The 15192-nt window shown below is 47.0% G+C and overlaps 1 protein-coding gene across 1 annotated transcript in view; it reads right to left on the reverse strand.

Moving 5' to 3' along the window:
• Positions 1 to 213: 213 nt before the first annotated feature.
• The window catches only part of SHCBP1L (SHC binding and spindle associated 1 like), a 67133-nt gene continuing 52154 nt past the window's right edge, over positions 214 to 15192 (reverse strand). The window contains exons 8-10 of the mRNA XM_073356620.1: positions 8011 to 8261; positions 7213 to 7335; positions 214 to 450 (exon numbers count right to left, since the gene is read on the reverse strand). Of these exons, the coding sequence (XP_073212721.1) occupies positions 214 to 450; positions 7213 to 7335; positions 8011 to 8261 (611 nt within the window). The remainder of the gene's footprint in view (positions 451 to 7212; positions 7336 to 8010; positions 8262 to 15192) is intronic.

Raw genomic sequence — 15192 nt, forward strand, 5'->3', positions numbered from 1 at the left:
TATTAAGTCAAAGGAGACTCATTGTAATCCAGGACTGAAGGTGTGTGTTACAGTTAGATGCTCAAAACGTTAGCAAAGCACAGTAAGGGTAACTCTAGTCATTTTCCATAACATTAATTCAAAGAAGCATTTAAGACTAATAGTCTTCAACTTGGAGTACTGTTGCTTTAACCAAACAATTGTTATATACCAAAACATACATCAAAAGCATGTTTAACTATTAACTATGCTGAGACCTTTGATATCATCTAGTGTGTTACTACTCATCTCTAGGCTCAATTCATGCATTAGTTTGGAAAGCATATCTTCCTCTGCATCTCCTGATGCAGTAAATTCCAGTATCCCTCCTGTAGTAGAGAGTTGGTCCATAGGCTGAAGTATGGTCACTCCATAACCATTGTTACTATAAATGTGATTATTTTTCATCTTCAGTTTAGGGACAGGAACAACCTGTTAAGGATTCAAAACAAACTAGTTTTGAAGGGTGCATTGTGCTCTTACACACTTAAACATGGCATAAAAGAATGCTTGCACTGTTCACGTTCAAAAGAAACTCACTTTCCTTTATAGTTAAGTATTCCTCTCAAAATGGCAATGCCTTATCCCAAATTCGTAGACTCTCTCATAACGTTTAAAAGGGGCAACCTAATTCAAATCTGAAAAGACTGAGCAAATACATTTTAACTTCTAAAACTACTGATTTCAGTACTAAGACTAGTTTCAATTTATTGAAATTTGATTGAACATCCTTTGAAGCTTCCCACTTTCTACCGTTACCATATTTAAGCAAGTATCTTTCACAAAGTATAGTATAACTAGTAGCTTCAATCCATTCACCATATCCAGCTCTGCCCTAGCAACAGTTCACAATGGGTCTGAAATTGTCATTCTTCATTTTCTGACTGAAATCCTAATACTGCTGAGCAGTTTTGACAGCACAGCTACACAAGACACATGACCTATTCCATGTCCAAATCACTATTTAGTACAGATACTGATGAGAACATTGTGAAAAACTGTTTTGCTGAGAATTTAAACATAAGGAAATTTTACAAGATCTCCTTGTTCATTTATTCCTTATGTATTTATTTTTTACTCCTACAGCAATATCCATATTGTAATAGTCTCAATGACTACCAGATCAGTCTTGCTCAATTTTTTTTAAAGTGCCAGTTCCTACAAGCTCAGCCTGGTACCTGAAGTGAGTGATTAACCATTGGAACAAACTACAATGGGAAGTGGTGGTTTCTCCATCTCTTGATGGCTTCAAATCAATATTGGAGGCCTTTATGGAAGATATGCTTTAGTTCAGTCAAACAAGTTGTTGGGCTCCACACAGGAGTAACTTGGTGAAACTCAACAGCCTGTGATCTACAAGTAGTCAGAGTAGATAGGACCATTAGTCTCTAAGGTCGAATTTATAGAAGTTGATTTTTTAGAAAGCGATTTTATACAGTCAATTGTGTGTCCCCACTAAGCGCATTAAGTCGGTGGAGTGCGTCCACAGTACCAAGGCTAGTGTCGACTTTTGGAGCGTTGCACTATGGGTAGCTATCTCACAGTTCCCACAGTCTCCGCCGCACATTGGAATTCTGGGTTAAGCTCCCAATGCCTGATGGGGGAAAAAATATTGTCACAAGTGGTTTTGGGTACATGTCGTCAGTTGCCCCTCCCTCCGTGAAAGCAATGGCAGACAATCATTTCACGCCTTTTTTCCGTGCGGGCGCCATACTGCTTTCAGCAGTAGGACTGCTAACTGTCATCGTCATTCACAGCTTCCGCTGCCACTCTGCCCTCCTGATGCTATGAATCCACCTCGCAGGTCCTCTATATGACAGTCGTCATCCACCGCTTCTGCTGGCACTCTACTCTCCTGGTGGTCTTGCAGGGCCACTTCCGCTGCAACTCTGCTTGGCTACTCTTGTCTTGCCATACCACGGAAAGTGTGCAGCCCGCTCAGCTGTTGTGTCCTGGCAGCAGACGGTGAAGTAGGTCAGCAAAACTGGTCATCCAACCACCGCTTCCCCTGCAACTCTGTTCTCCTGCAGACGCCATACCACAGCAAGCATGGAGCCCACTCAGATCACCGCGGCAGTTATGAGCATTGTAAACACCTTGCGCATTATCATGCAGTATATGCAGAACCAGAACCTGCAAAAGCAGGCGAGGAGGTGATGGCAGCACAGTGATGAGTGTTGAGGACATGGACTTCTATCAAAGCACAAGCACAAGCCCCGGCAATTTGGCCATCCTGGTGGCAATGAGGCAGGCTCATGCCATGGAACACAGATTCTGGCCCCGGGAAACAAGCACAGACTGGTGGGACCGCAGGTCTGGAATAATTCCCAGTGGCTGCAAAACTTTCGCATGCGTAAGGGCACTTTCATGGAATTCTGTGACTTGCTTTCCCCTGCCCTGAAGCGCAAGAATACTAAGATGAGAGCAGCCCTCACAGTTCACAAGCAAGTGGCGATAGCCCTCTGGAAGCTTGCAACACCAGACAGCTACCGGTCAGTCGGGAATCAATTTGGAGTGGGCAAATCTACCGTGGGGGCTGCTATGATCCAAGTAGCCAACGCAAGCACTGAGCTGCTGCTATCAAGGGTAGTGACTCTGGGAAATGTGCAGGTCATAGCGAATGGCTTTGCTGCAATGGGATTCCCTAACTCTGGTGGGGCAACAGACGGAACGCATATCCCTATCTTGGGACTGGACCACCAAGGCAGCCAGTACAAAAAAACGGAAAGGGGTACTTTTCAATGGTGTTGCAAGCACTAGTGGATCACAAGGGACGTTTCACCAACATCAACGTGGGATGGCAGGGAAAGGTACATGACGTGCGCATCTTCAGGAACTCTGGTCTGTATGAACAGCTGCAGCAAGGGACTTACTTTCCAGACCAGAAAATAACCGTTGGAGATGTTGAAATGCCTATAGTTATCCTTGGGGACCCAGCCTACCCCTTAATGCCATGGCTCGTGAAGCCATACACAGGCACCCTGGACAGTAGTCAGGAGCTGTTAGGCTGAGTAAGTGCAGAATGGTGGTAGAATGTGCATTTGGATGTTTAAAAGCGCGCTGGCGCAGTTTACTGACTCAGTTAGACCTCAGCGAAACCAATATTCCCATTGTTATTACTGCTTGCTGTGTGCTCCACAATATCTGTGAGAGTAAGGGGGAGACATTTATGGTAGGGTGGGAAGTTAAGGCAAATCGCCTGGCCGCTGATTACACGCAGCCAGACACCAGGGCAGTTAGAAGAGCACAGCAGGCCATGCTGAACATCTGAGAAGCTTTGAAAACCAGTTTCATGGCTGACCAAGCTACAGTGTGACAGTTCTGTTTGTTTCTCCTTGATGAAAACCCAGCCCCTTGGTTCACTCTACTTCCCTGTAAGCCAACCACCCTCCCCTCTCACCTTCAATCACTGCTTGCAGAGGCAATAAAGTCATTGTTTCAAATTCATGCATTCTTTATTAATTCATCACACAAATAGGGGGATAACTGCCAAGGTAACCCGGGAGGGGTGGAGGAGGAGGGAAGGACAAGGCCACACTGCACTTCAAAACTTGCTGAATGCCAGCCTTCTGTTGCTTGGGCAGTCCTCTGGGGTGGAGTGGTTGGGTGCCCAGAGGCATTCTTGGTTGTTTGGGTGAGGAGGCTATGGAACTTGGGGAGGAGGGCGGTTGGTTACATAGGGGCTGCAGTGGCGGTCTATGCCTTTCCTGCACCTCAATCATACGCCAGAGCATATCAGTTTGATCCTCCAGTAGGCCTCAGCATTGCATCCTGCTGCCTCTCATCATGTTGCTGCCACCTTTCCTCTTAATCCCACCACCTGTCCCCTCGCGCGTCCCTCCTGTCCTGTCGCATTCATTTTGTGCTTTCCTGGACTCTGCCATTGTTTGCCTCCATGCATTCTGCTGGGCTCTTTCAGTTTGGGTGGACTGCATGAGCTCAGAGAACATTTCATCACACGTGTGGTTTTTTTCGCCTTCTTCTCTGCGCTAGCCTCCTGGGATGGAGATGCTAGTGGCAGCGTTGAAACATTTGCAGCTGTGGGAGGGGAAAAAAAGGGAGAATGGCCATTTAAAAGGAGGAGCTGATGTTTTCAGGTTAACGTGCAGCAGAAACCCAACTAACCCCCCATGCCCTCACACACCCAATTCTCTGGGATGATGGCTTCACCTCTCCCTGCACTGCGTGGCTAACAGCAGGGATGACTTCTTTTCAGCTACAGGCAAACAGCCCAGCAGGAATGGCCACCTCTGAATGTCCCCTTAAAAAAATTCCCCTATTTCAACCAGGTGACCGTGAATGGTATCGTTCTCCTGAGGATAACAGGGAGAGAGAGAGAATGGATGTTGCTTGAATGCCAGCAAACACCGGGACCACACGCTGCCATGCTTTCTTATGTGATGATTCCAGACTACGTGTTACTGGCCTGCCGTGGTAAACTGTCCTATCATGGAGAATGCAATAAGGCTGCCCTCCCCAGAAACCTTTTGCAAAGGCTTTGGGAGTACCTCCAGGACAGCTTCATTGAGATATCCCTGGAGGATTTCCGCTCCATCCCCAGACACATTAACAGACTTTCCCAGTAGTTGTACTGGCCATGAATGCATTCCAAGTCTTCAGGGCAAATTAATCATTAAACACGCTTGCTTTTAAACCATGTATTATATTTACAAAGGTACACTCACCAGAGGTGCCTTCTCTGCCTTCAAGGTCTGAGAGCCTGCCTTGGGAGGATATTGGCTCCAGGGTGATAAACAGTTCCTGGCTGTCGGGGACAATGGTTTCTCCGCTTGCCTGGTTTGCACTATCTTCAACCTCCCCCTCCTCCTCATATTCCTCGTCCCCAAAATCCTCATCCCTGTTGTGTGAGACTCCCTTGCAGGAGTCCACGTACAGGTGTTGGGGTAGTTGATGGGGCACCCCTTAGAATTCCATGCAGCTCATCATAGAAGCAGCAAGTCTGGGGCTCTGACCGCAAGCGGGCATTTGCCTCTTGGGTTTTTTGGTAGGCTTGCCTGAGCTCCGTAAGTTTCACACGGCACTGCTGCAGGTCCCTGTGATAGCCTCCGTGCTTCATGCCCTTGGAGATTTTTTTCAAATATTTTGGCATTTTGTCTTTTGGAATGGAGTTCTGATAGCACGGATTCGTCTCCCCATACAGCGATCAGATCCAGTACCTCCCGTTCGGTCCATACTGGAGCGCTTTTGCGATTCTTGGGACTCCATGGTCACCTCTGCTGATGAGATCTGCACAGTCGACTGTGCTGATCAGCTTGCCATGCTGGCCAAACAGGAAATGAAATACAAAAGTTCGCAGGGCTTTTCCTGTCTACCTGGCCAGTGCATCCAAGTTGAGAGCGCTGTCCAGAGCAGTCACAATGGAGAACTGTGGGATAGCTCCCGGAGACAAATACCATCTAATTGCATCCACACTAACCCAAATTCGACCCGGCGATGTCTATTTCAGCGCTAATCCCCTCGCCAGGGAGGAGTACAGAAATCGGTTTTAAGAGCCCATTAAGTCGATAAATATGGCTTCGTTGTGTGGATGGGTGCAGGGTTAAATCAATCTAACGCTGCTAAATTTGACCTAAACTCGTAGTGTAGACCAGGGCTAAGTTAAACTATGAAAACAAGCTGTATTGGCTCATGGGCAAAATGCTGTTACATGTACAATTGATGAGCACTGCCGCCTTGTGCAGATCATCTATAGATCTAACCACACAAAAAAGGATTAGCCTGTTAACTCATACTTAAGTCTTACAGATGGGAACTAAAATGTGACAGAAAGGGACCTACAAAAAATCATGAACTCAGGGTAAATTCTTAACTGTTGAGCAGAGCAAGTGAGATCATCTGTAACAACCAATCAAAGCAGTAATAAAGGGAAACTTCTTCACTACTTCTCTTCAGTGGAAATAAAGGTATATTGCTAATTCTAGTTAGCTAACCTAAGGTACAATTCTAGTGCAGGGCTTGTCTGTACTGCAGTGAACTTGAGTGTGATGGTGCTCACATTGAGTTGGTTGGCCCATCAAGAGGTATAAGCTCAACTGAGCTCAACTCAGCTGCTCACACTACCTTTCTGGAGAGTGATGAATGCAAACTCCACTCAAATGGCAACCTCTACTGACTTCCCACAATTTCTTTGTGGGCCCAGAAAGGAAAGACATGTTCTCCCACAATTCACTGGGAAAGTCATGGAGCAGCTAATATTACTGCAGCACAAAGAACCATGAAATCAGAAATCTTATGTGCCATGTGTCAGTGCAGTGCTAGTGTGAACACAACAGCTTGAGTGTTTTGCAATGTGACCACTCACTCAAGCTAGGCTAACTCAAGAAGTAACTTGAGTGTAGATAACTCAGATTAATTCTGCAGTGTGTAGTTTTCACATGAGTAAGGCTAAGATTTTGTCATGGAGGTCATGGAAGTCACGGATTCCGTGACTTCCCAAAACCTCCGTGACTTCAGCCCGCAGCAGCTGGGAGCTGTGGGGTACCCCTGTGGGCGGTAGAGGGACCCTGGAGCTTCGAACCGCCCCCACAACTGCCCAGTGACTTCCAATTTTGTCATGGATATTTTATTTGGATAATTTTGTCCGTGAATTTTTCTTTGTTGCCTGTGACCAGTCTGTGACTTTTACTAAAAATATTCATGACAAAATCTGAGCGTTACATACGAGGCAGCAGATTGAGTTAAAAACTATAGTGGATCTTGGGACTGCCTCTCTTTCCCCTAAAAACACCCCTTCCGTGCTGCCTCAAAAGAAGCCCATGCAGCAGGAACACTTCATCAATCCCTGCCAAGAAGCCTGGGCACAGGGACCCCTTCCAACCACCACCCAGCATACCAGCCTCTCACTTTCCTAGGTACCAAATGCCCTTACTCACGGTCAGCTCTCAGTGCCCTGATACTTAGCACCTCAGTAACTGCTGTACATTTGGTGTCTAAGAAGTTGAGAAGTGTGCTGGGACACTAGAGGTTGCCTGATAGGATTCATGAAATTCCACACTAACGGTTGATAGACGAGGACTTGAGTTTCGAATGTTAACTAAAGAAATGCAATTTTTAGAATAAACATGAAGTTCCTAATTTCTTTAGCTTCCACTAACTTCTGCATTTGCAACAGTACAGCTATTACTTTATAGAAGTGTCAGACAATTGCTAGGAGAATACAGCACAGTTAGTTACCTTAATATTAATTCCACCTAGGGCACCCTGTGAACTCCCACTGGTTTTGAAGTTATTGCAGTGGTGAATTTTGTTACCCTCCAAAATGGCTGTGCTTCCTGGGTGCAGCTCAACACCAGCACCCTGTACATTAAAACAAAAAAATTAAATCCTGAAAATAAGGACTGCCACAGGAAAAGCATTCAGAGTTACAATCAAGTATATAAAAAGTGGTTCTGCAATTTCATATGAATATAAGATGTCAAAATTGGTCCACTGCAATTTATTATAGTGAGGAATGGAAACCCATAAAACTATGCAATTATGGGACCTTGCAACTACTGCTCACACTGGAATGAAGGGTGGAGTGGAATCTTTTACTATTCATTCCTTAGCATTTATTACTTTAAAATTACATCTTCAAGGATACATTTTAGTGTCTACATCAAAGTGTTTTACATGTAAAAAGTACAAATATTGCTTAATAGTTCTGTTTGGTTTTTAATAAGTAGGAAAGCAACTCCCAGCTAACACTTAATTCCATAAGTGAGGATGGCACTCCACCCTAGTAACACCACAAATAAAAATGAGGCTGCTGCCCTGAAGAGCTTAAATGAATTAGCTACAGAAAACTGGAAGTTAACTGAAAATTACATGTAAGTTTTCAAAACAGAATTTGAACGTGAGGTATTTCCACTTGCAATTTAACAGTATTTGTCCTATTTTTTTAAAAAAAAAGCTTCAATATGCATGTTAACATTTTATACTTGCTTGCATATTAAATTTATTTTTTGAAATTCATTCATGCAGACTCAGTACCTGAGCTCCTGTAATCTCACTGTTTGTAATAGTCAGAGAAGCTCCAGTAAGCACACAGACTCCAGTTCCTTCACATTTCAATATACAGTTTACAAAAGTCATGTGACCAGATTCAACCACCACAATACCATCAACAGTCCCTCGTTGTACTAAAGTGAGGTGCATTAGTTTCACATTTTGGGCTTTGGATACCACAAAACTCTCATGAGTAGGCTCTGAAACAATCACAATTTCTTCTGGCTTTCCAGCTCCTAGTTGAAAGAAGAAAAGCACTGTAAACATTTATTTCCACACTATACAAAAAGCAGAGAATACCTTTTTGCTGTTTGGTTAACTCTTACAACATTTGGGTTAAAATGAGTATTTCTCAGTGAGGAGATTTTTTTTTAGTACCAAATTAATTACAACGAATGACTTGCCTATAAAAAATGGTTACCTACCTTTCATAACTGATGTTCTTCGAGATGTATTGCTCATGTCCCTTCCAAGTAGGTGTGTGCGCGCCACGTGCACAATTGCCTGTCTAGTCCCTTGAAGAAGCATCCAACCATGGGGTTAGCAAATACTGACCGCCCCACTGTACCCAGGTGGAAAGAGGAAATAGGAGCCAGGTGCACCTTCATCAATAAGACTGCCAGCCCCTGCTGCTTTAAGTAGAGTACATAGCCCAGCATAAAGGGAATTGAAGACTGCAGCGGAGGGGTGCTCTTCTGTGAGAACCAAATAGAGAACCTTTTCTACTTGGCCATATAAGTGGCATGAGTGGAGGGCTTTCTACTGCCAAGGAGAATCTCCCTAACCGAATCGGAGCACTGGAGCTCTAACGAGTTTAGCCATGAAGTTTCCATGCTGTGAGGTGGAGAGACTCCAGGTTGGGGTGCTGGAGGCAGCCGTGGTCCTGCGTGATGAGGTCCAGAATAATGGGCAAGGCCATGGGCATGTCCACTGAGAGGTGTAACAGAGTGGAAAACCAGTGTTGGCGGGGCCATGACGACTCTGAGAATCAGCGATACCTTGTCCTGCCGGATCTTGAGGAGGACCTTGCGGACGAGAGGGAAAGGCGGGAATGTATACCGCAGGCACCCCGTCCACGAGAGGAGAAAGGCGTCTGCGATCAAGCCGGGGTTGTGGTTCAGGAAGGAGCAGAACTGCTGGCACTTCCTGTTGCTCTGTGCTGTGAACAGGTCTACCTGGGGAGACCCCCCACCCACCTCTGGAAGATATTGATTATGATGTCTGGGCGGAGAGACCATTTGTGGCCATGAAAGGATCTGCTGAGGTGATCGGCCAGTTCATTTTGTGAGCCCAGCAGCTATGATGCCTCGAACTGTATTGAGTGGGTGATGCAAAAGTCTCTCAATCTGAGGGCTTCCTGGCACAGGGGAGAGGAGCGAGCACCACCCTATTTGTTTATATAGAACATCACTGTGGTGTTGTCTGTCAACACCGATACACATTTGCCCTGGAGATGGGCCTGAAATGTCTGGCAAGCTGGACACACCGCACACAGCTCCCTGACGATGTGTAGAGAGAGTTCCGCCTAGGACCATAGATCTTGAGTCCTGAGGTCGCCCACATACACTCCACACCCCAGCACCAACGCATCTGTGACTAGTAACAGCGATGGCTGAGGTTTGGAGAAGAGTACTCCTGCACAAACTACTTATGGATTGAGCCACTAGTGGAGGGACTCGAGAACCCGAGGCGAGAGTGTGACCAGTCTGTATAGATTGTCCCGGTTCGGCCTGTAACTTGAGCCAGCCACAGGTGAAGGGGACAGAGCTGCAGTCTTGCATGCTGCACCACGTAAGGGCAAGCTGACATATGTCCGAGCAATTTTAGGCAATTTCGGGCCCTCATGGCGGGGAACTTCTGGAGACCTTCTATGATGGTGCTCATGGCCAGAAAACAAGACTTGGGCAGGAATGCCCTGGCCTGAGTGGAGTCCAAGAGTGCCTCAATGAATTCTATTCTCTGAGTGGGAGTTAAGGTCAACTTTGCCATGTTGAGGATGAGACAGAGTCTGAGGAACATCGCACGCATCAGGTTCACGTGTTCCTCCACCTGGGCTCGAGATGAGCCAGTCGTCTAAGTACAGGAAGACTTGTATCTGATGCTTTCGAAGAAGAGCTGCCACGACTGCCATGCACTTCAATACCTATGGGGCCGCTGATAGGTCGAAGGGGAGGACCATGAACTGGTAATGCGTGTTGCTGATCACAAATCGCAGAAACCTTCTGTGGAATAGGATTATGGAGACGTGGAAGTATGTGTCCTTCAAGTCAAGGGCAGCGTACCAATCCCCCGGATCCAGACAGGGAATGATGGAAGCCAGGGACACCATGCGGAACTTCAATTTCTTCATGAATCTGTTGAAGTTTCGTGGGTCTAAAATAGGCCTAAGCCCACCCTTGGCCTTGGGGATTAAGGAGTAATGGGAGTAGAATCCCCTGCCCCTGAACTCCAAAGGAACCTCCTCTACCACCCCGAGCTGTAGGAGCATTTGCACTTCCTAAACTTAGAAGTTGGTCGTGAGAAGGGTCCCTGAAAAGGGACAGGGAAGGTCGGTGGGAGGGAACAGAATTGGAGAGAATCCCAATTCTAAGGTGCTCAGGACCCACTGGTCTGAGGTTATTTGAGCCCAGGCACAGTAGAAAGGGGATAGATCATTCACAAAAGGAGGGGAAGGATCCAGGTAACGAACTGGTGTTCCCTCCTCGGGCACACCTTCAAAAGTTTGGCTTTGAGCTCAAAGGCTGCTTAGCCTGGCCCTGGCTGGAGGAGGACTGAGATGGGCACCTCCTATTACTTCTGCCCTGGTTCCTGCTATAGTCCTGTCTAAGAGGGGTAGAGTGGCGACCTAGGGCTTAAATGGCTTCCTTTTCTTCTCCAAGTGTGCAGCCCCAAAAACTTGAGGGTCACCCGTGAATCCTTAAGGTTATGAAGCCTTGAGTCTGTCTGTCTTCCACAGAGAGGCCAGAGCAGTTGAAGGGCAGATCCTGGATTGTATTTTGGACCTCATGCAGGAGCCTTGAGACCTGCAGCCAAGAGCTGTGCCTCAGGGTCATGGCCATAGTGTGGGTGGCCGAGTCTTGAGTCCAGGGCAGCCTGAAGAGAGGTCTTGGCAATCACCTTGCCCTTCTCCAGGACCGCCCCAAACTCGGAGCGAAGTCAGCTGGGAGCAATTCCTGGAACTTCGCCAGAGAACTCCAGGAATTATAAGCATCATGGCTCAGGACCACTTGCTGGTTCGCTATGCGAAGCTGGAGCCCCCCTGGTGGAGTAGGCTTTCTGACCGAAGAGGTCCAGCTTCTTAGAATCCTTGGATTTGGACATAGGCCCCAGCTGTCCCTGCCACTCCTTGTGATTAGCCGCTCTACCACCAGGGTCCCCGCTGGGGGTGAGTAAAGAGATGTTCGTAACCCTTAAACGGCACAAAGTATTTATGCTCCACCCCCTCGGCAGGATGGAGGTGGGTGTATGCTACAGCGCCTTGGTGGTATTTTGTATAGTTTTAATGAGAGGCAAAGCCACCCTCGAGGACCCTTCAAGGGCCAGAATGTCCATCATTGGGTCCGTGTCCTCAGAGACCACCTCTGCCTCCATGTTTAGGTTCTGGGCCATCCTCCTGAGTAGGTCCTGATGGGCCCTGGTGTCCATAGGAGATAATGTGGTGGAGGTCCCTGCCACCGCCTCATCCGGGGAGGACGAGGATGACGCCCTTGGTGGTACTAAGTCTTCCTGACCCTCCAGCTCACAGAGATCCACTTGCATGGCAACCCCTTGAGTGGAGCAGATGACAGCTGCAGTACCCAGTGCCACAGCCACTATGGTGCCAGCGCCCGTGTCAGTATCCAGCCTTGACTGTTCATTGGTCTGGGCTTCCACATCCCGAGCACAGCGAGGCTCCCTGGTGACAGAGGAGGTCGATAGAAGCATCCGAGCCCCTGACACCATCAACAGGGACCTGGAACTGGGCCCGTGGGTTTGGTGGTTGGCCCATGGAGTCGAAAAGGGCCACTGAGTCGGCCCCCGCCACTGCGGCAGCCTGGACATTATAAGCACCAGCTGCCCTTTGTCCTATCTTGGGCTGTTCCAGGAGCAGTACTGGCTCTGCCGGGATGTGTAGGAGTCCACCTCTGAGGAGAATTCTGAGCTGACCTGGGTGTTGCAGACCTAGATGGTGCCAGGGAATGGTGCCGCATCATAGGCTTGCCCCTATGACAGATGAGCGCTGGTGGCACTGTCTGTGCCGGAGCATGGGCCAGCAGGGCAGGAGACTGTGCCGTAATGACTATCAAGTCCCTTGCCACCTCAAAGGTGTCTGGCATGGAGGAAAGATCCAGTTCCTCCTCTAGCTCCTCCTGCACTGGGGAGTCCACCAGGACCAGACTCGACAGCCCTCCCCAAGAGGCCAGAGTCAACAGCACCAGCATAGACAGGCCCGAGGTTGGTCTGCTGTCTTAGTAGGGGAGTGGCCCCTGTCTGCGCTCTTCTTTTTGTGTGGCACTGAAGACTACGAGCAGTTCCTCATACTGGAGCTGGTTCTCAGTGCCGGGAATGGTGGTGCTGAGGTTCCTTAGATGAGTCTTTTCTCGGCGCCGTAGACTCCCACACCAAGGCTGGCATGCTACACGCCTGGGCCAGCTGAGGGCGAAGGGCTGACTTCATCAAAAGGAGTTTCAGCTGAAAGTCCCCGCTCCTTTTTGGTCCTGGGCTTAAAGCCCCTGCAAATTTTACTGTCGGAATGGTGTCCTTCTCCACTTGAGACAGGAGTCATGTGGGTTTCCCTTGGGCATGGGCTTGAGGTAAGACCTGCACGGCTTGAAGCCCTGAGACCGAGGCATGCCTCCGTCCTGGAGTTGCGGGGGGGGGGGTGTAACCCTCAATATAAACTTAACTAACTATACTATTAACTAACTACAACTATGCAAACTTTTTACAGATAGAAGAGCGCCCACTAGGGAATCACTTGTGAATGCAAGAGAGGAGCTGCTCCAATGACCATCGCTGGTGGTAAGGAACTGAAGAGGTAGCGGGTCAGCAGGGACCTATATACACCACCATGAAGGCGCCACTCCAGGGGGCTCCACAGTCGATCTGACGGGTACCACTAGGAAAAAACTTCTGACGATCGTGCACGTGGCGTGCGCACACCTACTTGGAATTGACATGAGCAATCACTCAAAGAATTTAAGTTATCCAAATTTGTTCCCTCTCCAGACCTCCTTGTTTGATTGCATGTGCCATGTTGCGCTGAACCAAGACCTATTAATGATACACATTTAATATGCTGGTCAAATGCCAAGTAAAAATAGCAAAACATTATTATGCTTTCCTCAGTCTTAGTTCTATAAGCCTGGTGCTCAAAACACAAAAGTTCTGAAGACGTGGAGAAATAAGTATCCCTGTGGAGATAAATTCTGATAACTCTATTTGCTAATACAATACGCAGCTGCACTGTTCTCTGTTAACAATTGAATGTGACCCATGAAGCCATAGCAGAAGAGATTTTTAGAATCCACCTCCATTCTAGAAAATGTATCCGGAGCTTAGTCTCTCACAAACGGTCATCTTCTGCAATGTGTCCAAAGACATGAAACTTCCTTCTAACTATTCTGTGACGTTCCACCAATGGAGAGTCCTGAGGATTTAAAGAATATTCAGCAGAGCTCCTATATGATCCACATTTGGAGTGTATTTTGCTTCCACTACCACTGGATATCTGCGAGCTCCTGGCACCAATGAATGACCTACATCAGCAGGTTCCTTAAGAGATCTGACTCTATATCAAAAAGGTTCACGTCAGAGCTGATGTTATTGGCGTCAGAGACTTCAGTACTCATAGAAGTCATGGACCCTGATCTGTTTTGAACTGACGTTATTGTGGAATTTATTCCTCATTTTCCTGGCTTTGAGTCTCGAAGAGGTCTACTCTATTTCTTCACAGGACAGCTGATTCAACATCAGAGTCAGGACTTGAGCTTTTAAAGCCTCTTTGATGAGGATGGCATAAAACCTCTGCTGCTTACTGGTGCAGACTTGAGATTTGAAGGCCCTGTACACAGTGGAGCAGTTTGGGGAACAGGCTTATTGCAAGCAGAACAAACAGCAAATGCATGTGTCTGCCTCAAGGAACCACGAGGGAAATAACATACACTACTTAAATCCACCTTTCTTATCAGAATCCTTGGAAGTGTGAGCAGCTGGGATCAAAAAATCAGAGAATTCTAAGTCCAAAATAAAATGTGCAAGGCAACAACCATTTTACCCAATGTAATAAGTTAAAGTTTGGAATGAAAACAACAGAAGCCAATCGTTCATTCAAAGCAAAGAGAGAAGGCACTATATCTTCAGCTGACGGCATAAGTAAAGGAATTGAGAGGGCTGGGTCTGCATAGCCTTTTGCAGTCCATGCGGTGAACATTTGCTGCTATGAGAGGACACTGATGTAGCCTTAAAGAAACTAACTGATCTGCAGAAGGGTCCCAAAGTTCAGCCACAGATCTCAAGTAGAAATAGGCTGAGGCCACCTCAAAGAACCTTAACTTTATTTCTCTATTCTGAGTTTGTTACTGACCATAATGCTACATTAACATACTTTGCATTTAAAATTATTTCGTTCTATTTATACAGTAAAGCCTGTCTTAAGTAAATATCTAAGGGATCAGCAAAGATTTGTTGAAGGGATGTTTTGAAGTGGTCTAATAATGTTGCCTGTTAGTGATCTTTAGCAGAGAGTTCACTGTTTAGGTAGAATACATGATACTGTAGTATATGTTTTATTCTCACAAGTTAGTGATGATTACATTATTCACAAGTGGTCATTACACTCATAAGTAGCACCTCAAAGACCTTGAAAGGGAAGGTGATGGAATCTGGTTATACTGTGGCATAAAACAGGCAAGCCCATTAAGGCAAAGTGCCTGATGTAATCGAGAACGTCTGATACACTAGAATCAAAAATCCAAACTAGGAACCCAGGAACAGGTATAAAGCAGCCAACATTAAGGGCACAGCTACACTAAGAGTTTACAGCAGCTGCACCTCTGTAAGCTCTCTAATGGAGGTGCTCTAAGCCAGGGGTCTCAAACTCAAATGACCACGAGGGCCACCTGACTCATACATTGGCCCGAGAGCTGCCCCGGCCCCGCCCCACTCCACCCCTTCTGTGAGGCCCCG

The sequence above is a fragment of the Lepidochelys kempii genome, chromosome 8 (assembly GCF_965140265.1).
Source record: "Lepidochelys kempii isolate rLepKem1 chromosome 8, rLepKem1.hap2, whole genome shotgun sequence".
NCBI lineage: Eukaryota > Metazoa > Chordata > Testudines > Cheloniidae > Lepidochelys > Lepidochelys kempii.